Below are 23,258 nucleotides of genomic sequence, written 5' to 3' on the forward strand. Positions count from 1 at the left end.
GGCGGAGCACACCTCCACATTGGAGTTTGCTGAATGGCTTGGAGATGTGCTGGTGTTTCTGTAGATCAGAGTAAATGTCAACTAAGAACTCCCATGTTGGTGCTGGGGCTACTCCAAATGCTCTGAGTCTAATGGAGAGGGGCTCAGGAGTGGCTTTCTGCTAATGAAGTGGCTCCCTGGTATGGGGGTAGAGTTGTCTGCCTGCCCACCTAGGCTGATGGGGAAGCTTAATTAGAGAAGCTGCTGGGCTCTACAGTGCAGTTTAGGGCTGCATGTCTGGGTCTGTGGCTTTAATTAAGGATGGTCTCTAACTTCACTCCTGGCTTTGCATACAGAGTAAGATGCCAGGGTGGCTTCCTTTTCAAAGGATCACATTGGATAGCTGATAGTATTGATCTTCTAGTAATGCTATAGTGGAAGCTTTAGTCTTATTAGTGATCTCATCCCCCTCCTATTTTTGCAAGCTTGGCACTATTGATTTTTTTTGCTAGGACTTGGTTAAAGGGAACCACCAAGGTTCTTGAGCCAGGAAGCTGTTAAATGTCTCTAGCTAAAGCTATGGCTCTTCTAGCTCTCAACAGGTGATATCTCTGCCCATCTGCCGTGCTCCAAATGGGAGCTCTGGGGAATAGTAGCCAGAGAGCAATAGCTGTACCACTTTAAACATCAGGGCTCTCTTCTTTTAAAGACTTTATAAGGGTGGGACGCATGGAGGGACTTGGGTAATGCAGTGCTGAGTGTAACCTGTGGGCAGCCTAGAGTTTACTTCATTGTCCTTCTGCTTAAAAGCCCAACTCCCATGGAAAAGCACCTGGAGATCCAGAATTCATTCTAAGGACTTTCAGCAAGGATTGCACAGGGTCAAACTTCCTATGTTCAAGTCCCAACTCCCCCCTGCTTCCCCCCCAATTAAGTACCAAATTTACAAAATAGGATAAACAAATAACATGGCTATTTTATAAGCAACATACTTTAACTGATGTTTAGACTGAATTTATTTTTTAATTCAGTAAAAAACTATACTACCAAAAGCTTAGGTTGAGTTCACCTGAGTCTGTTAGTCTTTGATCACTAAATGTATAGATTCTGCTGAGTCAAAAGCAACATCTTCCTTCCATTTGCTTGTAGAAATTCTCAGCTGGAAGTCATGCAGACTCCTCCTCTGAAGTCACTCATTGAGCTAGTCAGCTGCTAACTGATTAACCAGCCACCTAGTTAATCATGTAGACTTTAAATTAAAACTTGCATGCAATATTTAATAGCAAAATAAATGACCCTTTCTCCACCCTCTCATTTAAATAAGAGGCAGGCTGGTGAATTGTACTTGTTGAGACTATTTAACTAAAACAGTTTGGCTAAAATCAGTCCTTCCCGGTATACAATTAAAATGAGGGGAAATGGGGAGGGAAAACTTTCTGTAACAAACACTGCTAGGGCTTCCCTTGGGGAAGAGCTAACAATATCATTAGCCTGCTGCAAAGTGCTTCAGAGTTCAGGACAGCCTGTGTCCTGCTGCTGGGCTCAGCTTCTCCCAACCTATGCTGGGCACATGGCTGTTGGCAAAGTAGCTGCCTGACTGCTCACCCTCATGGCAGCTGACCCCAGCAACAGTGAACCTACTGGTGTACCCAAAACTACCATCCCCAATTCTGGAAACTTCTGAATGTGGTGAGTTCATTGTGTCTCTGCCTAGCAATAATGAACTGGCCCCAACTCCTTCCTATCGCCCCCTCCCCCACAGAGCTCTCAAAGACACAGCTCCCTATTAGGCCAGTGGGTTAAAGACCACTCAGGAAATCAAAGAACAACACAATCCACAAAGCCAAGAGAAGTGCCCAAGCTCTCTGGGCGATCTCTAGGGAGAGGTGGCTAAGAAGGTGCTCCACGAAGGCCAGCCCACTAGGTAGGGTGCTGCCTAAGCTAGCCAATGAGATGCTGATTACAGTGGTGCATGGTTCTGCATGAGCCGTGAACATGGAGTCAGGTGGGCTTGGTCCACACGTAGCATGAGAGGTGTGGTGTGCCCCTATCTACCCTAACTCTTAGCCCAGGAGCTAGAGCCTTTTCTTGGCAAGTGGGAGACCCAGGTTCAGTTCCCCCTTTGATGGTGGGACAGGAGAGCACCCTCCCCACTAAGCTGTGGAATGTCCCTCAGTCTCTCCTGTTGAATCGGTTTCCTTCTGGGAAATGAGAGAGAGACTGGAGCAGGAGACTGGGCCTGGGGTCTCCTAAGTAGGCACCCTAAGCAGCAACTTGGCCTGGGGGTGGGGAGGCAGCTGAGCCTGGCTCTGGGGGTGCTTGGTGGGGCTGGGCTTCAGGTGGAAGGGGCGGGGGGGCTGGGCTAGCCTCCCTGAAAGGGGGGGTTCACCCACTGATCACGTAGGATTTGAACAAGGGCCTCCATTTTCCTCCTCCATTGGCTAGAACTTGAATGGGGCTGGATCCAGTAAGCCGCCTCTGAGCATGCCCTGCATGTGATGCCTGTCTTCCCCTGGCTTGTGAATTGCTCTAAGGTTTAGGTGCCCATACGCCTAGAGGGACAGGAGGCAGCTGTGCATGATTTGCCCTGAGGCAGAAACATGGGAGCTGAGGCCCTTATAGGGTTTGGCAGGAGTTTTGGGGATTGTAGCAGTACTGAACTTGGGACTGAAGCACCTAAGGCTGGGCATTGAGATGCCCAAGTAGCCTTGTGGATCTGGGCCTAAACATCTGTCTCTTGACTAGCTGCCAACTTGCCTCTTGCTGATGACCTTGGTCATGCTGCTTGACCTTGCTGTGCCTCCATCTCCCTAATGATGCTGGAAATGACTAGTGCTTGGGGCAATGGCAGATCCTACAGGGGCTTTAGGAAGTGACTGAACATAAGGAGGAAGGAGTTTTGACTCTCTTTGGTGCAAAATGCCCCACAATTCTCAAGGATTTCCCTTGGTAGTACCCCCGTCTCAAAGGACCCAATCTGAGACTGCCTAGTGCTCTGAACCAGGCCTGACTCGGAGTGGGTGATCAGCACTCTGAATAGCTGCCCCCTCAGATCAGGCACCCATGATCCCAAGTCACTCCTGAAACTGGAGTGGTGGTGAGTGGGTTAGATGCTGCTTGGGGTGGAATGGATGTGAAACCATCTTGATGGCTGTCCCTGACCTACCCCAAGGGTGGGGTGGGAGTGAAATCTCCAATCACTTATTTAATCTCCCTCCTTCTAGCTCTCCCTATAGGAGGCCTTGGCAACTCCCTCCAGCTCAGAAATCCTCAGCAACATGCTATTGGTTTGGCTGGGAATCCACCTGCAAGTGATGAGATCCTCAACATTAACCAAGGTGGGAAATCCCCTTGTGCTTTGAGGCATTTGTGTCTGCAGATCCCTCTGAAATCCATATGCTGGAAGCTCTCACTTGCTGGGACCTGTTCTGCTGGGGTGTCCATATATGTCTGACCAGGAATGCCAGCTTCACACCAGCCAGTGTATGCCCTGTACACTTGGGCAGGCTCCCTGCCTCAGCTGGGGCTCTGCTGAGGGTGGCTTATCCCAGCAAGTCTCCAGTGTCTTGGTGTGGTATGGTGCCCCCAAGTCTGGGAATCCTGAGAACCACCCTGCCCAGCCCATCTCAGGCTGAGTTTAAGTGCCTCAGTTGGTGCACAAACCTTCTGAGGTCGAGCACCAGCAAGAGCTGCTATGCTTTCCACACTTGTCCCACTCCCCTCCAGACTTGGGAGTGGGCAATGGGATGCTGTGACAACACAAGCCATGAGAACAGTGGCCAAAAGAACATCAGACCCAATCTCCCCTGTAGGGGCAAGGGCAAGAGTGTTGGGTCGGGGAAGAGGGGAAAGTAAGTGACAGTAATGAAGCATGGGCAGTGGACAGCTGCAAATAGCTGTTTGGCTGCCAAGAAGCAGGTCCATGCAACTCCTAACAAACTGGCTGGGTGGAGCTTCCTCTCATCAGGATGCAGGGAATATTCTGACTCTGGGCTGGCTGCTCACCTGGTGATGTAAGCAGGTGAGGTACCTTCCCCCTGAGGCATGGGGTGATTCAAATGATGAGGATTCTCTACTTCCAGAGCTCATTCCTCCAGAAGCACCAGCGAGCAGCTTCTTGCTGGAGGGAGACATCGTCAAGGTGGTGAGTGACCCTCCAGGGGGTGAGGGGTGAATCCATTTGGAGGAGGGGTGGCTAACAAGGCAGGGTCATTGAGGCCATATCTGTTGGCAGATCTCTAACCCTGAGCAGGGTGCTGCTGGCAGAACTGGGTCAAGGACTGGGATCCCTACTGGTGTTCCCAACTGTAGGTCCATGCATTTGCTGCTGCAGCAGTCAAGCAAGATGCATGCCCTGCCTCCGGGAGAAGGGAAGCACAGAGGAGTAGTCAGCAGGGGCACAGACAGCCCTCTCAACTAGCTTAGTGTCTTGACTTTCCTTTTAAAACCTCACTAGCTGTGGTGGTGGCAAAGAGAAAAAACTCAACGAGAAACTAGTTCCGCTGATGCAGAGATGTTTCACCCCCTTACCTATGGCTTGCAGAGGGCCTGAACAGCCCCACTTGTTTAATGAGCACTAAATCAGCTATTGCGGTGTGACTTAGATATCAGCATTCACTATCTTCACTGCTCAGAGCATGTAAGAGAAGCAATACTGATGCTGGTGTTACTAAGTGTGGAGAGAGTGACTCCTGGAGAGGTGGATGTGTCTGCTGTGCAGGGGGGTGATCGTTCATTTTTCTGTTTGTGAGGTTCGGGGGGGGAGATGGAGATCCTCTGAGCCCTGCAGTGGTCCTGGTAGAAGATGAATTGACATGAAATTATATCAAATTATGAAGGAGGAATATAAAAAACACAAGCATGTAGGGATGAAATTAAGAAGACCAAAGCAACAAACAAGATTAAACACGGGGCATAAGAGTAACAAGAACATTTTACAAATACGTTAGAAGCAAGATGAAGACCAAGGACCAGGTGGTAGAGAGATGCCTCAAGGAGGACAATACCAAAAATGCTGCATTGGCCAAAGTGTTAAATGTTTGTTTCACCCAAAAAATTAGCAGTAATTGGATTACTAACACGGTGAACATAGAATATCAGGGTTGGGAGGGACCTCAGGAGGTATCTAGTCCAATCCCCTGCTCAAAGATCAATCCCAACTATTTTTTTTGGCCATCAAGGATTGAACTTGCAACCCTGGGTTCATAGCTCTATACTCAAACCACTGAACTATCCTTCCAAACATCAGTGTAAATGGGGTAGGATCTGAGTCTAACATGGGGGACAAGTTAAGAATTAGACCAGGTCTACATTACAGACCTCTGTTAGTATAACTATGGCATTCAGGGGTGTGAAATCCCACCTGGAGACAGATGTCTCTGGGAGCAGCTCTCCTGTCAGTGTAGTAGCATCTTCAATAAGGTGGCACAGCTGCATCTGTGCTCCTGGACAAGCCCCAAAACAAGCTGGTTGTCTTGCATCCTAGAATACTTAAAGAATTAGCTGAAGAGATTTGAGTCATTAACGCTTATCTGAGAACTCAAGGAGAATGGAAAAGCAGCAAAGAATTGTGGCACCTTATAGACTAAAACGTCTGTTAGTCTATAAGGTGCCACAGGATTCTTTGCTGCTTTTACAGATCCAGACTAACACGGCTACCCCTCTGATACTTGACACCATGCAAGGAGAATGGAGAGATTCCCAGAGGATTTTAAAAGGGGGCAAACATTGTGCCCATCTACAAAAGAAGAATGACAATCCAGGGGATTGCAGACCAGTCAGCTTAACTTTGGTATGCAGAAAGATAATGGAGCAAATTTTCCTCTAAGTGCTTGCAAACTGGCTAAGTGATAAGTCAGCGTGGATCTGTCAAGAACAAATCCATCAAAGAAGGATTGTAGGTGTCCTTGACAGGATAAGAAGCCTTGTGACTAGGGATGAAGCAGTAATGTGATATATCTTGACTTTAGTAAGGCTTTTGACATGGTCTCACATGGCCTTCCTGTAAACCAAAGCAACTTAGCCTAGACAAACCTACCATTAGGCACTGGTTGGACAAGGGTACTCCAATGGTTCAGAGACCAGCTGGAAGGGCATATAGAGTGGAATTCTGAAGAGATCTGTCCTGGCTTTAATTCTAATCAACATTTTAATAAATGATGCCGTGGAGAGTATACTTAACTTGTGGTGGATACCACGCTGAGGGGGGTTGCAAGCACTTTGGAGGACAGGATTAGAATTCAGAATGATTTTGCAAAACAGCCTGAAAGAAATAGGATGAAACAGTATAAAGAAGGAATGAGTTACCCCAAATACAAAATGGGAAATGCCTGCCTAGGAAGTACTACAGCAGAAAAGGCTCTGGGAGTTAGTGGATCTCAAACTTAATGAGTCATCAATGTTTGTGTTGCTTTTTGCAGCAATATTACATCATTCTGGGATGTATTGGCAGGATTGCTGTAAGCAAGACATAAGTAGCTTTCCACTTTCCACAGCACTGAGTAGGACCCTACCAAATTCGTGGTTCATTTTGGTCAATTTCAGTCATAGGATTTTAAAATGGTAAATGTCATGATTTCTGCTATTTAAATCTGAAATTTCAGTGTTGTAACTGTAGGGATCCTGACCAAAAAAGGAGCTGTGGAGTGGTCACAAGATGGGTGTGGAGGGGGGGGGGGGGTGGGAGAGTTACAGTACTGCTACTCTTACTTCTGCGCTGCTGCTAGTGGCAGTGCTGCCTTTAGAGCTGGGCAGCTGGAGAGCAGTGTGCTGCTGGCTGGAAGCCCAGCTCTGAAGGCCGAGCTGCTGCCAGCAGCAGTGCAGAAGAAAGGGTGGGACAGTGTGGTATTGCTGCCCTTACTTCTGTGCTGCTGTTGGTCAGACACTGCCTTCAGAGCTGGGTGCCTGGCCAGTAGCTGCCACACTCCAGCTGCCCAGCTCTGAAGTCAGTGCAAAAGTAAGGGTGGCAATACTGTGATCCCCCACCAAAAAAACCTTGTGACCCCCCCACAACTCCCCTTTGAGTCAGAACCACAATTTGACAAATGCTAGTCTCTCCCATGAAATCTGAATAGCGTAGGTTAAAAGCACTCCATGGGGGAAGACCAGACTTCACAGTCCATGACATGTTGTTCATGGCCATGAATTTGATATGGTCTTACTGATAAGGCTTCAGCTGCAGTATTCTGGTCACTACACTCCAGCAAAGATGTGGACAAATTGGAGAGAGTCCCCAGAAGAGGGGCAGAAATGAATAACGATCTAGAACACATGGGTTTATTTCTTCTAGAGAAGACTGAGGGAGATAGGCCTTCAAGTATGTAAAAGGCTCTTATAAAGAGGTAGGCTGATAGTGTTCTCCTTAACACTGAGGATGGGACAAGGGGCTTAAATTGTAGCAAGGGAGACTTAGGAAGTTTGTCCCTAATGTCTAACCTAACTGTCAGGGTAGTTGGTTTGTTCCAGTGTTTACCTAGGGAGATTGTGGAATCTGTCATTGGAGATTTTTAAGAACAGGTTAAGCTAACACCTGTCACAGGTGGTCTAATAACATGTGAGTGCAGGGGACTGGACTGGGATGACCTATTGAGGTCCCTTCCAACCCTGCATTTCTGACTTTAGGGCTTGCCAATACTTCTCAAGCTGAGCAGAGGGCTTGCTAGAACATCTCCTGTGAGATTCTGGCTGAAGCAGTATTCAGCTCCAAGGACCTGATGAAAGCAGCACCTGGTTCAGGTGTCAGCCACGTGAGCTGCATTGTCATGGCTTTATGGGGGAGCGTGTGCACATACAATAACCACTTCACAATGCAAGCACAGCAGCATTAGAGGGGCTCTCACTGCAGAGGATATGAGATTGCTTCTCCTTGTGGTTCACTCCATGTCCTTCCCTCTGTTCCCAGTACAGCATGTGCAGCTTGCAGCAGCTAGTACAGTTAAATTGTATTAAGTGGCAGCCAGTGACTAATCTTGACTGGCTGGTAATGGGTGTTCAGGGAGGAACATAGTATGGGCACACTCAAACTTGGCAGGTTCCTCTAGTCTTGGTAGGACTACTGGTTGGAGAGTCCAATCCTAGGAACACCTGCCCACCAAACCAGCTTGTTTCTCTTTCTCCTGCTCCAGAGCCCTTTCAGAGTGTTTTCATCTGCAAGCCCAAAATGGCCAAAGAGAAGAGGAACTGTCCAAATTCCCTACATCATCTCCTACAAATATGGTAGGTGGTGTCTAGTGCTCAGAAGCCCTCTCCTGGAGGGCACGTTCCAGGTCTGAGGTGACCAGCTCTAGCTAGAGACCCCCAGGAAAATCCCTGGGGTGCAGAAAGGTGCCTATAACAAGTAGCAGTTGGCCTTTGGCACTACAATGCTGACAGCCGAGAACAAAGTAACCACCTTGCCTATCTGGCTGGAGTTTCTCTCCCATGCAGCTGTAGGAACACACACTTGGTGCTGCCTGGCCCTCTCTGGGAGGGGTTTCACTAGGGACTAATCACTAACTTATCAGACTTCCTACACCAGTTTGGAGCTGGCTTGTTACCAGTTCCAGAGTGCTCCTGTCCCTCCAGGAACCCTGAGTGTTCCAGCTGGATGCTGGAAATGGCCACCTGGTGTTGAGCCACTTGTCTGTTTACATGGCATTCCGCTGCCCATCACCTGACTGGAGTAGCTACAGTTACTAGAAGGAAAACTGGTAAGGCTAGAGCTCCATGGCTCAGATGGGCTGCCGTGATGCAAGTGAGTCCTCTAGGTGACGTGACACTGAAGCACCTCTGTTCTCCCCAGACAAGCCTAGTGTGAAGATCATCAAGGAAGCATTTGCAGACTTCGCAAGGTTCACATGCATCAAGTTTGTTCCCTACTCGTATCAGAGAGATTTCATCTCCATCATGCCAATGTCTGGGTTAGTATTGAGCCTGAGCAGGTAACTTAACTGCCTCCGAGGTAGTGCAGTAAAACCTCTCGCTTGCTTCCTGCTCATGCATCCAGGCTTTACCTTATGGTTGTCCCATGCTGCCTAAGCAAACTCCTCTTTGGCTGGTATCAATCAACCCCTCATCTGAAAGTCTGATTCCCCTCCAGTAAAATTCCTGAAGCAAGTCCCAACTCCTCCTAAGAAGCTGGGGAGCAGCACAGAACTCTCTGCTGAAGAGAGAGCTAGCAGAAACTCACTGGTGCTGTCCTACAACCCCCTGCTAGCCAGCAGCAAGAACTTCACCTGGGCCCTTTAGCACCAAAACATGGGTTCCTCCTACTTGAGCTGTAGTAGAAGTTGTAGCCTCTTGACAAGACACTGGAGTGGGAAATGATGCTCCTAGCCAGTGTAACATCCCTCTTCTCCTAGGTGAGAGCAGCCCATTCAACATGCTGGAAGTATCCAAATTCAGCAGGGACTGAACTGGGGGGCTTGGCACTGAAAGCACAGCTGAAGTGACAGGTGCCTGAGCAGTACCACAGTCCCTCCATAGGTGGATCTTCCAGTGTCAGGGGTGATCCCTGCAGTCCTAGGAACTCAAGTCAGATCTCTTCTTCCCAGCACAGGAGCCCTCAGCAGTCTTTCTGCTCATGTAATGCCCCCTCCTCCTAGCCCCCAAGCTCTTGGGCAAAGAGCTTGCCAGCCATGTGACAGAGCAAGGCTGTCAACTCCAGCAGGTACCATGGATGGGGTGGAGGTGGCTCTGTTCCCTGCACTGGGTCAGCAGAACTCCTACTGAGCTGAATAGCAAAGCTGTCATATGGGGCAAATTCTCCAATGCCAGGACAGTCTCTAGCTTGGCACTGCCCCTTCTGGCTTGTAGAGATGCTACTAACTCTCAAACTGGACCTGTCTGAAGTCCAGATTCTGCCCTTGGTGGGATTTACACTGGTATAACCAAATTGGGGCAATTCCTGATTGTGAAAGCTGCACGGATGGGCAAGTTCCGCAGCCTCCAGCTTTCCTGCCTTAGTCATGTTTCAGGGGCTGCTCTGCTTGGCAGGGTGCCCCCACCCCTCCCTGAACATCTGTCTCTTGTTCACACTAGGTGCTTCTCCAGCGTTGGACGCACTGGTGGGATGCAGGTGGTCTCCCTAGCACCTGCTTGCCTCAAAAAGGGGAAAGGGGTGACTCTGCACGAACTCATGCATGTGCTGGGTTTCTGGCATGAGCACTCCAGAGCTGACCGGGACAAGTACATTAGAATCTCCTGGAATGAAATCTTGACTGGTAAGTCCTCCCCTCTGCCTGAGTGTCTCCATTCCAGATGAGCTCTCCTGAAAGCAACTAGTGATTTGGAGAAAAATATTGCAGAAGTTGGAAGTAGCTTGTTTCCATTCTGTACCTCCATTGCTGACCAAATGCATTCCTTTGGGGGAAAGCTAAAGGAGTCTCCTCTAAACCTCACTACTAACAGCCCACACTCCCACTGCTGGACACTAGGGATCTCCAGTGTAGGATGGTGATATTGCATGTAGAATTAAACTCCAGTTTCATTTGGGTGGTAGTACATGTACAGAACAAATCCCCAAACCTGGAAACACATGAATAGGAGACGCTGGACTTCAGAGCCTTTCATTAAGAACCAAAGCCACTTAGAATAAGCATAGTCCCTCCTGGTATGTTAGACTGCCCCAATCAGAGTAAAAAAAATTTGTGTCTGCCAATTTAACTGCATCTCACTAGTCTCGTGTGTCTTGAGGGACCAGAAGAGCTGCAATTGGAAGGGCATCAGTTTTGCCTTGCAGTATCCTCTTGTCAAGGTTTCTTTCCCCACTCTGAACTTTAGGGTACAAATGTGGGGACCTGCATGGGCACTTCTAAGCCTAATTACTAGCTTAGCTCTGGTATACTGCCACCACCCAGAATTCCAGTGTCTGGGGCACTCTCTATTCCCCCAAAATTTCCCCCCCGGGTTGCCTTGAGGGATTTCACCAATTCCCTGGTGAACACAGATCCAACCTCTTGGATCTTAAAACAAGGAGAAATTAATCAGGTTCTTAAAGAGCTTTTAATTAAAGAAAGAAAAGGTAAAATCTCTCTGTAAAATCAGGATGGAAAATGCTTTACAGGGTAATCAAATTCCTATAGACCAGAGAGGTCCCCACTAGCCTTAGGTTCAAAGCTACAGCAAACAGAGGTAAAATCCTTCCAGCAAAAATAAACCTTTACAAGTTGAGAAAACAAACGTAAGACTAACACACCTTGCCTCGCTAATTAGTTTCAAGTTTGAAACATGAGAGACTGATTCAGAAAGATTTGGAGAGTCTGGATTGAGGTCCCATCCCTTTCAGTTCCAAGAGCGAACAACCACCAAAACAGAGCACAAACAGACTTCCCTCCACCAAGTTTGAAAGTATCTTGTCCCCCGATTGGTCCTCTGGTCAGGTGTCAGCCAGGTTTACTGAGCTGCTTAACCCTTTACAGGTGAAAGTTAAGGGTTAATGCCTCATCTGTTTGATACCTCTGTACAGCAGCAGCACTTGTACAAGTCCTAGTCCATTCTCAATAAGGCTAGGGTAATAGGCTGTGGGAGTAGATCTGTTACACTCCTCTTGCCTTACAGGCTTTGAAATTAACTTCATGAAATCCTGGAACAGCAACATGTTGGTGGACTATGACTATTCCTCAGTCATGCACTATGGCAGGTAAGCACCATGCAAGCACTCGGGTGGAGTCAGGCCAGTGGCAGTGCTCCTGAGGCTGCCAGCTTGTTCTCCATAACTTCAGCTTTCAGTTTGCTCTTAAGGATGCAAGCAGAAAACACTTTTAAATGTGGAAGGAGTGTAAACCAATACAGTGGTGCCTGCCTGAGTCTGTAGAGAGCCCAAACTAGTTGAGGGGCAAACTGCCCCATTCATCTGAGATGGTTAACTCAGGTTCCCAATGACTATAGCAGTGTTAACTATTTCCAGGGGCGGCTCTAGACATTTCGCTGCCCCAAGCACAGCAGCATGTCGCAGAGGGAGCTCTGCCGGTCACAGGTCCCGTGGCTCTAGTGGACCTCCCGCAGGCATGCCTGTGGATGGGTCCATTGGTCTTGCAGCTCCACCAGAGCCGCAGAACCAGCAGGCCCTCCGCAGGCATGCCACCAAAGGCGGCCTGCCTGCCACCCTCCTGGCCACTGGCAGAGCTCCCCCTGCAACATGCCACCCCAAGCACGAGCTTTGTGCTGGGGCCTGGAGCCGCCCCTGACTATTTCACTGCTATCAAAGCATATAAGTCATGTTCTCTCAGCTGTGAGTGGCATGTCACATTAGTGTCATGAATGGGTGGTGCTTGGGAGGGAGCCACCTCTTGATCAGAGCCAGGAAGAGTACTTACTTCAAGGTACTTCATGACCCTGATGACCATATTTGGGGTCGGAAAGGAAATTTCCTCCAGGGCAGATTGGGAGAGGCCCTGGAGGTTTTTTGCCTTCCTCTGCAGCATGGGTCACTTGCTGGAGGATTCTCTGCAGCCTAAGGTCTTTAAACCACAAGTTGAGGTCTTCAATAACTCGGACATAGGTTAGGGGTCTGTTACAGGAGTAGGTGGATGAGATTCTGTGGCCTGCATTGTGCAGGAGGTCAGACTAGATCATAATGGTCCCTTCTGACCTTTGAGTCTGAGAATAGAAGGAGAACGAGTCTGGACAGATGCTTCTGTCCACCAGACAGAATAGGGAAGCTTCTAACAGCCTCTCAAGTTACCTTTCCTGGTATTCTGAAGCTACCTTTCACCACTACACTCAATGTAGAATACACTGCTTGGAAGATCACTGCTTCTTCATGAACTACTTGGCCTCCTGACAAATTATTCCTCACTTCTTAATTCTAGGTATGCCTTTAGTATGACCGGCTTGCCCACCATCATACCACTCTCCAATCCTTATGTTGCTCTTGGACAGAGGTGGAATCTGAGCAGTTCGGACATTGCCAGAGTCAACAAACTATACAAATGCTCTCCAACTTTGACAGAATCAGGTAGGGAGGAGCTGGGTGCCTTCTGTGCCTAAAGGGCTCTCCTAGGGGAGGGCCATAGTGCATTGTGGGGGCAGAAGTGCTTCAAAGCACTTTGACACAAACCTTTTGCGAGGGCCTGGAGAGTGGGTTCTCCTGTGGGAACAGCTAGGTTTGGGGAGGTGGTAGGGCCTGAAGGGGAAGGGGTGGCGCAGGATCAGGGCCCACATCAGAATAGGGGTATGGATGCACTCTGGATTAGGGTGGGTAATTAGCTACAGAACAGATGCTACATGAGCCCATCTTATAGAAGTAGTAACATGCACTTGGCATTAGTGTACTGCAGCCATCCTTGGCATGTGGCATAACATGACAGTTGAGACAATGTAGGTACATGAGTGGATCTCTGCTAAACAACTTCTTTCCAGAAAGCCCAACTGAAAGTACTACCCAAGAGAATATAATGGACTTCCTCTCTAATGAGCTGGAACCTTGCCCAACAGAAGGGGAAATCAAAGTATCCACCCCCTCTCCCACTGCAGGAGCCTCCTCTCCAGGAACCAAACCCCCTGAAACAGTCCAATCTGCAAGGAGGCCTTCTAGACAAATGACAAGTGCACCTACAGCATGGACAGAGGAGATCACGGGCAGAACTGCAATGGATGGTGAAAGCCTAAATGTCCCACTGGCTGAACATCCCATAATGGAGTCAGAGACATTTGAACCTACAAGGATGTCTACCCATGGCATAACTTATCTGGAGGCTACTGGGAAGCCCCCTCCACTTCACATGGACATAGAGACTATAGGCACTGAGGGGAAACCTCTGATTCCTACAAGGGGAGCTTCAGTCCTGGGAACTGCATCCATTAAAAAGCCTGACTTTACTACAGTAATGGCCCCTCCTGCTTGGCTCTCAGAAGAGACAAGTCACCATAGGAAGGCAGCAGAGGGACTAGGTACTAAAATTCCTACAGATGCTCTTGCAGGGCTTGCATTCCCAGAACTGGTATCTCCTGCAAGAGTAGCCCCTGTGGAGACAGGGGGCACTAGGCCAAGTGATGTGGGAACAGCAGAGACTACAAGCATCCAAGGAATAGAGCTGGCCTATCACTCTACCTATCTGGTACAGAAGGGGCCCTCTCCAGCAACTGAAGTTGGAGTGCTGACCTTGTCTTCAGACCAAACACAGTCTCTGGAGAGTCAAATTGGGTTGGCCACAGCAGAGATCACCAGCCCCTCGGAGAGTTTAGGGACCTATACAGCACATCTATCTCTGGGACCAACACCCCCTGAGCAAGTACATGCCACAGAAACCCCACATCCAACCAGCACTGAGAAATGGACCACAAACTTAGCCAGACTGAGTGCCACCATGGCACTCACCAGGACCAAGTCTGCCCCAACTTGGGAGACTCCCTCTGTAGAAATGGAGACTCGCACTGTGAGTTATGCTACACAGCAGACTTCTCTGCTACACCCTGTACAGAACTGGACCAGCAGCCCAACTAAGCAGGGAAACCAGTCTGCAAGCAGCCAGGCATACAGCCCAGGGAGTCATGAGCAAAGCACCATTGCCATTCCTACCAGTGGCATTACAGAGACTGAGCCCACAGAAATGACACAACCTACATCATTAACTACTTCCTTTGAGCTGGTTCAGAACCACACAATTTACCCAGTGCAAATAAGAGTGCATGGGGCTACAACTAGGCATAAAAAAGGTATAGCCTTGTCTTTATCAGAAATGGAAACCTCCTATAGAGTGCCTCTGACAAAAGCTACCACTTCCATGGAGACCCAAGCTGAGCTGGGATTTGTAGAAGCCACAAAAATCAAAGCCAGCTACCAGCATCGCTCTCCTAGCCTAACAGAGGGGACTCGCTTTCCAGTGACCAAAGTGAAAGATGCTGAGTGTGCTACAGAAGCAGAGACCCTTCCAGTGGACTGGGGCTCCCAAGCCTCTGAACCAGCTGAGATTGGTATGCCAGCAACTAAAACCAACTACAGAAATAAAGAGAGGGTGCACACTAATACATTATTTCCTGTTGGAGGAATGTCACCCATAGCAATTGGACCCACATACACAACACCCTCTCTGGGGGCTTCTGAAAACCCAATAACAAACCCACCCGATGCAGGGCCGGCAGAAGCCGCTAGAAACGAAGCTACCTTGTCCACAAAAAGATCACCTGAGATGGGGGTACAAGAAGCCAGTCACACTCCTACAAACAGAAGGAGAGGACTAACTTATACACCTGCTTCTGTGTTAACATCCTCCCCAGCAACTGAACTTAAATTCATGGAACATCCTACGAGGGAAGTGTCAAGCCTGGAAACTCCAGTGGCTCAAGCCAGTGGAGCAAGTGAGATGGTAATTACAGGAGTCTCTCCTGCTTGGACTGAAGCTAAAGACCAATTTAGCTCTTCCGCAACAAGGGAGGCAACACTCTTTCCAATGAGCAGTGCTACAGAGAAAATATATTCTCCTCAGATTATCCAGTCTGCCAGCTTACCTGAGATGGAGATAAAGGAACACAGAGTCCCTTCCAGAATGGGAGCTGAACTAGTCTCATTTACCCCTCCACAGTCAAGGCCAAGGACTGCACCAGTGCCATCTATAGAAATGCTTGAGCTGACAGTTCCTGAGAAACTGACCCCTGTCCATACTGAACCCACAACTAACCAAGCCCAAACTGAGGTAAAAAATACCAGTCTAACCTTAGTGGGTGAGATGCCTTTCTTACAAACCGAGCCCACCAAAGCAGCATATCCTACAGAGGGACCCTTGCCGCTGCAGACTTTGCCACAGATGTTCAACTCAATTGAACTAAGTCTCAAAACTTCAAGTAAGCAACAAATGCATGCAGCTGTGCATTATGGGGAAAGCCTGACACCCCTGGAAGGGATCCCTACAGCTTCCATTTCTGCATGTGAGCTGTGCCATTCTACAAAAACTCTATCCACTCAAGGTTCTGAGACACCTAAACAGAGATCAGAGGAAGCGAAAGGAAAAACCTTCCCTCTCCTCATGGGATCAACACTGCCTGCTGAAAACGAAACCTACATGAACCCTTCTGCCATGGAAATTTCTGAGAGCCATGCAACTAAGCTACAAACTACAAACATGTCATTATCTCAACTGCCTCACTCCTTCCACATAGAAGGAACAAGCTTTCCTATGGCCAACCCATTGGAAGCTGTGAAGACTCCACTGCTGGGCACGACTGAGATATCAACCACTCACTCCATTCTCACCTGGGAACCCATAGCCCAAGTAGAGTACAGAAAGCAAATGATGACTCAGTTCCCAAAGACAAGCCCATTGAATGCAGAGCATTTGACCAAAATAGCCTCTTTGGAGGCCACAGCTGAGTCTGGGCTTATGGAAACTACTGGCACTGGCATGGAAGCTAAAGAACATGGTTCTCCTGCAGAGAGAGCCTCCCCTCCACTGAGTGAAGCCCCAGAAGTAACATTCTCTCCAGAGACTTCCACAACCAACTCAGCTGAAATGGGTGTTCAGGAAGCAATAAGCACCCATAGAAAGAGAAGCAGATGGGCCAGTCACACCGCTCATTCCCTAGAGAGACTTTCACAGGCTGCAACTGAACCCACATATGTAATGGTCTCTGAGGAACCTGGCAACCCAACAATCAGCCCAGACTATCATACTGCAGAAGTGGTGAGCACTAATGCTGGAAACCAGCAGAAATTGTCAGTATCCAGCAGCAGAACCAGGATGGGAGCCCAAGAATTCAAAGATGAGCCTAGGAGGGAAGGAAGAAGACCCAGCCCTACACTCCCTTCTGTGGGAAGAAGAGAGATGGCTCCACTTCTAGGGACTCTAAAGAGTAAAGTCATGCTCCTTCAGGGAAGTAGGCTCAGGAAAGGCCTGTTCCCCTTGAAACAAACCCAACCATTTCTGGGAATGAAGTCTACTGAATCAGTGACAACCACAGAAGAAGCTCCACTCCTCATGGAGACCTGGCAGCTGCTCCAAGCACAGACAGGCCCCAATGTTCCTGCTATGCTTTCCCCAAGAACAGAGCAGGCCACAGGGGCTCATCCTGCTATGGAGGAGACTTCTCTACCCCCTGCACAACTGACTCCTGTCTCCCCTGAGTCAAACAAGCTCATGAGCTACAGAGAAACACATGCCACAAGCCTCCATGGAGAGGAGGCTGCACCAAGTCTCTTCCCTCTAGAGAGAGCTCCCTCAGCAAGAACTACTAGTCACATCCCCCATCCTCTAGAGCCCTGGGGGAGCAGGACAAGCCATCCAGTTGAAATGGGAGTACAGGAGGCTGAGAGCTATAGAAAGACAGGTCATGAGTTCAGGCCTGCTCTCTCTCCTGCCAGGGAGAGAGCACCTGCAGTAACTGAACCATCTTGTACAATGGTGCTGGTTACAAAAGCAATAGAGGATCAAGGGATGGAGATAGAAACACATATGCAAGGAACAGAAGGTAGAGGGCAGCCTGCTGCCCCTACAACAGAGGGAATGGTACCTGTGGACACTGAAACAATAGGAGTGTATACCTTTCCAGAGGCACTTTGGACTCAACCCGCTAATGTGACTGAGGTGGTGGGTACAAAAGCCCCAAGTAGCTCCAGAAAAGGGGGCAGAGGAGGAATTTCTAGGCTGACTCCCACTAGAATGCCAGCAGCAGCAACTGAGAGCAACTTGAAACCTTCAAAAGTAACATCCACCACAGGGCACCTTGAGACCCAAACCATCAGCCCCACCAAGATGGCAAGGATGAAAATCCCATTCAGACAAAAGAGAGCTTGCTTGACGACAAAAGAAATTAACTTGCCAGTGACTGAAGTGGCATATGGCCAATTCCTGGAGGCTCTGACCAAAACCACTACTCAAGCTGTGCTGGTGCTGCAAGAAGTCCAGAAAAGCCCTAACAAGCAGGGTAGGGTGTCTGTAATGCCCTCTCTAGAGACACCCAAGGTCCCAGTAACACATCCAAGCACTGGGACTGCAAATACTACAAACATTGGTGCTAGTCTCCATGATACCTCACATGTTCTGAGCATATCCACTGATATGTATGTACAAGAAGCCACAAGCGGCCATGGACCAAGAAAGGGAGGACACCCCTACACCGCCACGCCTGCTGGCACATGGCCTGTAACAAGGGAGTCAGAACATAGAAGGCATCCTACCAAGGAAACCCTTGTTCAGGAAACACAATCAATCAGCCCACCTAGGAGAGGGGCTACAGAAACCACTTCCATGCAGACCAGAACCCAAAACTTCTTGAACACTGAAGAGAGAACACCCATTGCAGACACTGCTACTGAAGCTGTGCATTCCACCAGGGGCATGCTGCTTCCGGAGGCTCCTGAAAATAAGACTGTTGGTCTAAGAGAGCTGGCAAAGGAAGAAACTAGTAGTTACAGAGAGGAAGGTGGTGTGACTACTACCCATCCTCTGATTTCAAATACCCTAAGCACTGAAACTGAGCAAGTGCAGTCTACACAAGTAAATGAGCAGATGCTTCCTGAGAACTGGCCCACCAGTCACCCTGAACAGGGGACAGGCAAACCCACAACTAACACAGCCCAAACAGGTGGAGAATATACCAGTCTATCCTCAATGGGTGGGGTGCCTTCCCTAGAAGCTGAGACACACTGGTTTGATCTTGCAGAGGGAACCTCACTGCAGCAGGCTTCACCACATCACACTTTCAGCCCAATTGAATTGCGAATTGGAACTCTAAGCAGCCAAAAAACACCTGCAATGATCCTCCACCAGGAAGAATATGGCCAAACACCAACATCCACAGAAGGGATGCAACCTGCAAAAACGGAAGGCTTAGAACTACAAGGGCTTTTTACAAAGTCTGTATCCACACAGTCTGAGACCCCAACATCAAGACTAGAGGTCAGTGTCTTCCACAGAAAGAAAGGCAGAGGAAAACCCTCTCTCCTCTCTATAGGAACAACAATGTCTGCCGAAAATGAGACTTACTTGCTATCTTCTACCAAGATAGCACTTGGCACAGAAGCTTTAGCAGGTCAAACCACCAGCCAAACTGAGCTGGGAATTACAGAAGTTTCACTAGCACAGCTTGGCTCTCCTACACCTGCAGAGAGAACAAGCTTTCCAGGGGCTGAGGCAACAGAAGCTGTGAATAAAGTTCCCAGCAACAGTACAGAGACCAGGGAACCAATTCCAACAGCAAGGACTCCATCTGCAGGAACTGAAGTCACAAGACAGTCTTATTCCACTACAGTGAAGGCTGCTGAGACCCCTAGCAGCCCAAGTGAGAGGAGGGGGTACACAGCTACAAGTGGCTATAAAAAGAAAAATGGAGAACAAGCCTATACCCATTCTCCTACTGGAAGCATGTCTTCTGCAGGAAGTGACACAACTCATACCAGTCCCTCCCTGTGGCCTTCCTACTACCAAACTGCACTGGCTTCCACAGAGCCTGTGAAGACTCAAATAGAGTCTGGCACTCCATCTCCTGTAGGAAGAATTCCATCTGGAGAGGTGGAACCTACACATATTGGATCTTCCCTTGAGACCCAAACCCCAAGCCCACTGGCAGGGGGCAATGGAGGGAAATACACCTCCATCAGCAGAGAGCATGTAACAGCAGTGAGTCACTGGGATCTGGGAAATATCTCTGCCCTAGAACAGTACTCGAGTCTATCTGACAAATGGGCTATCAACACCACCACACTGGCCAATGGTGAACAGTCAACTCCACAAGCACAGGCTCACAGAGAGAGAACTACCACCCTCTCTGCAGTGGGAGTGATGTCAACCCCAGGCACTAAAGAGTCACATGGCATAAAAGTGACTCATTTGAAACGGGCTTTTCAAAAGCACCCTGGTGCCCTGTTTGCAGTAGACCCAGAGCTCCTACACCTTGTTGGCAAGAGGTCCTTGCCAGATCTAGGGGAAAGCCCAGCCCCACCCCATGACAGCAATCCAGATCTCAAAGTGATTACTCTCTCCCATGGAGACACACAAATGCAGAGTCCCCTGCTCTCAAACTCTCTAGAAAAACTAAGGGCAAAGGTTCTAGAAGCATTCCAAAAGAAACACATCCTGTTGCCAGAGTTTCAAGTGTCCCCAATCACCAGATTATACCCGGCTGCCAAAGAGATCAAGAGTGTTCCATGGCTTGAGACCAGTGCTGCTGCTCCTGACCATAAGCATGGGCTCTTCAGACCTAAAGAGCATCTCTTCTCGGACAGGAAAAAGACAACTAGCCTGACTCCATTCCTGTTTTCTGCTGAAGCAGTGCTGGCAACAGCACCTCCTGCCATGGACAAGCCTATTGCAGCTCCTCTTCCCAAGAGGCAGTCTAGCTCTGGTAAACGTACCCATTACATCCTACCAGCTCAAAGGGCTACAGTGCAGCCTGCCTGGCAGGTCTGTGACTTTGAAAAGGACTTGTGTAACTGGCAGCAGAGTGATACTGATGACTTTGACTGGATACTTGCTGGGGAGAGACCTTCTGCTAGATCAGCAATTGGTGGCAACCTCTCTGAAGAAACCCATTCTCCCTCCAGGGGTAAGTTATTCTATCTCTTCGAAGGTCTCTGAGCAGTGGGGTGGGAGTAACTGTGCCATGGGATCCAGGAGTGACCTGCTTAAGCAGCCCTTGTGGCGAGCAGGTCAGGTACCACAACCTTATCAGCCAAGTCCATGGAGCCAAAGACCAGGGGAGTCTCCATTGGGACAAACTAGTGTCCAGCTGCCATGGCAGCTTTCCCTTCTGGTGACGGGCAGTCTGCTTCGCAGGAGGAAAGGAGCCATGCCAGACTGAGCATGCTGCCCTCTAACCAGCACTGCTTGGCTGATTAATCACAGGGAAAACTCGCCCTCTTCCAAGAGGGCTGGAAGTGCCCAGCCTTGCACTTGGTTATAGGCCTGGGAGGACCAAAGTAGCTGGTACAACTCGGTCCTATTCTCTCTGACCTCAAGTCCTAGCGGGGGGTGGTGGTGTTTTTGTGTGGTTTGGTGGTTTTTGCAAGAGTGGAAGCTGAGCAATGGGAATAGAAGGGACTCTAGGGTTTTGTTAAAGTCAAGTAACCCAACTATCCTCTGACTCCATTTGGAGAACAGAAGTCTTAAGGCCACTCAGAAAGCAGGGTGTGGAGTCTAACTTCTGAGACTTTTTTCTTCTCAGAGGGCCCCTGGCAAAACTAGGGTGACCAGATGTCCCTATAAAAATTGGGACAGTCCTGAATTTTGGAGGTTTTTTCTTACACAGGCATCTATTACCCTCTCCATCCCAATCTTTCACACTTGCTGTACGGTCACCCTAGGCAAAACCAGTGATGAGTAGAGTTGGTATTCCACATCTAAGTTCTGAGGCTTTGATGCATCCTAAAACAATGCAAGGCATGAACCATCCCCTAACTTCCTTTGCAGTTCACTTAATAGCTAAGATTTAGTATCTCTGGGGAGCAAGCAGTGCTAACATGGACAGATGCCCTCTATGGGTGTCCATCTCTCCAAATGGAATGGGACTTCTACAGTATCCATATACTCAGCCCACCACAAGCCAGGAACTAGGCTCCTGAAAGCCTAACCCTAAAGCCTTTTGGAGGATGCAAATTCTCACTTCTGGGTTACAAAACCCTTAACCCCATACATGGCTGAATTACCAGCTCTTCTACGTGCCTCGTTCAATCTCATATACATGCACTGACACCTGGCCTGTCTGCTTGCTATCATGGCAGGAAGAAATTGCCCCTCCCCTGTCAAGAGAATCAGGGAGGATTACTACATTTTGATTCAACTTGTCTTCCACCAGGTGGTTACATCTCCCTGAAGTCCCCTTCTTCCAGACAAACCACAGGACATAAGACTTCTCTAATCAGCCCCATCCTGCATAGGATTAGATGCATCCACTTCTGGTACAGCCCCCTGGGCTCTGTCATGGGTAAGCCTGGCCTTGTGCCTCTGACAAGGCTTGAGAGAATGTAAAACTGACTAATCAATATTCACAGCAAACTTGGTCTTAATAAGCACCTGCTCTACCACATCCTGGCTGAGGGCTCCCAGCTGGGGAAAGGAAGTGGGGCAGGACTGGCCCCTGAATTCTCAGCACAGCACAGCACAGCACGGCTTTGTCTGGAGCTGTAACAGATGCTTCCCATATTAGGCCTTTGGAAAAGCTCCCCCAGAGGCCTAAGCCTGTGTCTAGATCAGTGGCTTTCAAACTGTCAGGACCCCAGAGTGGGTCACAACTGCCTTTTTAATGGGGTTGCCAGCACTGGCATTAGACTTGCTGGGGTCCAGGGCTGAAGCCTGAGCCCCGCTGCCTGGGGGAGAGGCCAAGGGCTTCCACCTTTTGGGTGGTGGGACTGAGGTTATAGGCCCCAACCTGGGGCTGAAGCTTTGGCCCCTTCCTTGGTCTCAGTTGTCAGATGGGGGTCGCATTGCAATGACATTTGAGAACCCCTAGTCTAGGTGATCATGTGTCCCATGCACACAATGCCTTTTTGGTGTAAGTGCATGGTATGTCTAGTGGTGGCCACTATACTAGCTAAACACTTGCAGTTTTATACCTGAGCTACAACATGCTGGAAGTGACTATTCCTATGATTAGCCCATAACTCATCTGCAGGGGGCTTTAGGGAGGGGACAGGGACCACATTTGGTTTGTTACTGGCCTTTATCAGAGTTCATAGCCTGCTGACACTAGTTGCTTGCTTGAATTCTCTCACCAGGCACAATAAACATCTATATCAAGTTGGCAGATGCCCCTGAGTGGCACAGAATCTGGTCTGCCAAGGGGAAGCAGGGCAGAGACTGGCATCAGGTCGGCATGGAGACATCAGTGTCACAGAAGCTGCAGGTGAGAGCCCCTCTGGGTTGGTCTTAAGTCTCCGCTATCTCTGGGTGGGGAGGGAGGAAGCCATACGGTGGTGGTCAGGAGGCTCTTTAGGAAGATGCCTGGTAGCTTCAAGGTGAAAGTTGTGCCCACTCTGCTGCTACCTACAGATCCCTAGCTGAGAAGGCTGTGGGAACTAGGTATGTGCCATAAACAGCAACACTTCCTGCTTTGAGTTGGGCTGCATGAGTGCCAACAGCCATGATCCACTGACATATCTCTCCTCCTGCAGGTGATGGTGGAAGGCGTCATTGGCCCAGACGCAGGGAGTGATGTTGGCATTGATGACCTGTCTGTCTGTGTGGCAGAATGTCAGGGAGGCTGTGATGAGCTGATTGCTTTATACAACAAGTGAAATGAGCAACCAACAAAATAAACCTTTTTAAAATGCAAAATGGTCCAGAATCTTTCATGGGGCTGAACTGATCAAACCTTGGTCAACTTAGGCTGATGTCCCATGTGACAGCACCCTGGAGAGGTCTATGTGCTGACTG

The 23,258-nt window shown here is 49.0% G+C and overlaps 1 protein-coding gene across 1 annotated transcript; it reads left to right on the top strand.

Annotated features, from left to right (window-relative positions):
- Positions 1–1,974: 1,974 nt before the first annotated feature.
- ASTL (astacin like metalloendopeptidase) lies at positions 1,975–23,119 on the top strand. Its single transcript, XM_050939744.1, has 9 exons — positions 1,975–1,984; positions 4,062–4,123; positions 8,103–8,193; positions 8,759–8,876; positions 9,997–10,178; positions 11,515–11,596; positions 12,768–12,913; positions 22,601–22,728; positions 22,997–23,119. The coding sequence occupies exons 1-9, from the start codon at positions 1,975–1,977 to the stop codon at positions 23,117–23,119; spliced, it is 942 nt and encodes a 313-aa protein (XP_050795701.1).
- The last annotated feature ends 139 nt before the right edge of the window (positions 23,120–23,258 follow it).

The sequence above is a fragment of the Gopherus flavomarginatus genome, chromosome 2 (genome assembly GCF_025201925.1).
Source record: "Gopherus flavomarginatus isolate rGopFla2 chromosome 2, rGopFla2.mat.asm, whole genome shotgun sequence".
Classification (NCBI taxonomy): domain Eukaryota; kingdom Metazoa; phylum Chordata; order Testudines; family Testudinidae; genus Gopherus; species Gopherus flavomarginatus.

Coding starts and splice junctions, on each gene's coding strand:
- ASTL (XM_050939744.1), top strand. Junction 4,124..8,102: donor AGGGAGACATCGTCAAGGTG/GTGAGTGACCCT, acceptor CTCCTGCTCCAG/AGCCCTTTCAGAGTGTTTTC. Junction 11,597..12,767: donor TCAGTCATGCACTATGGCAG/GTAAGCACCATG, acceptor TCTTAATTCTAG/GTATGCCTTTAGTATGACCG.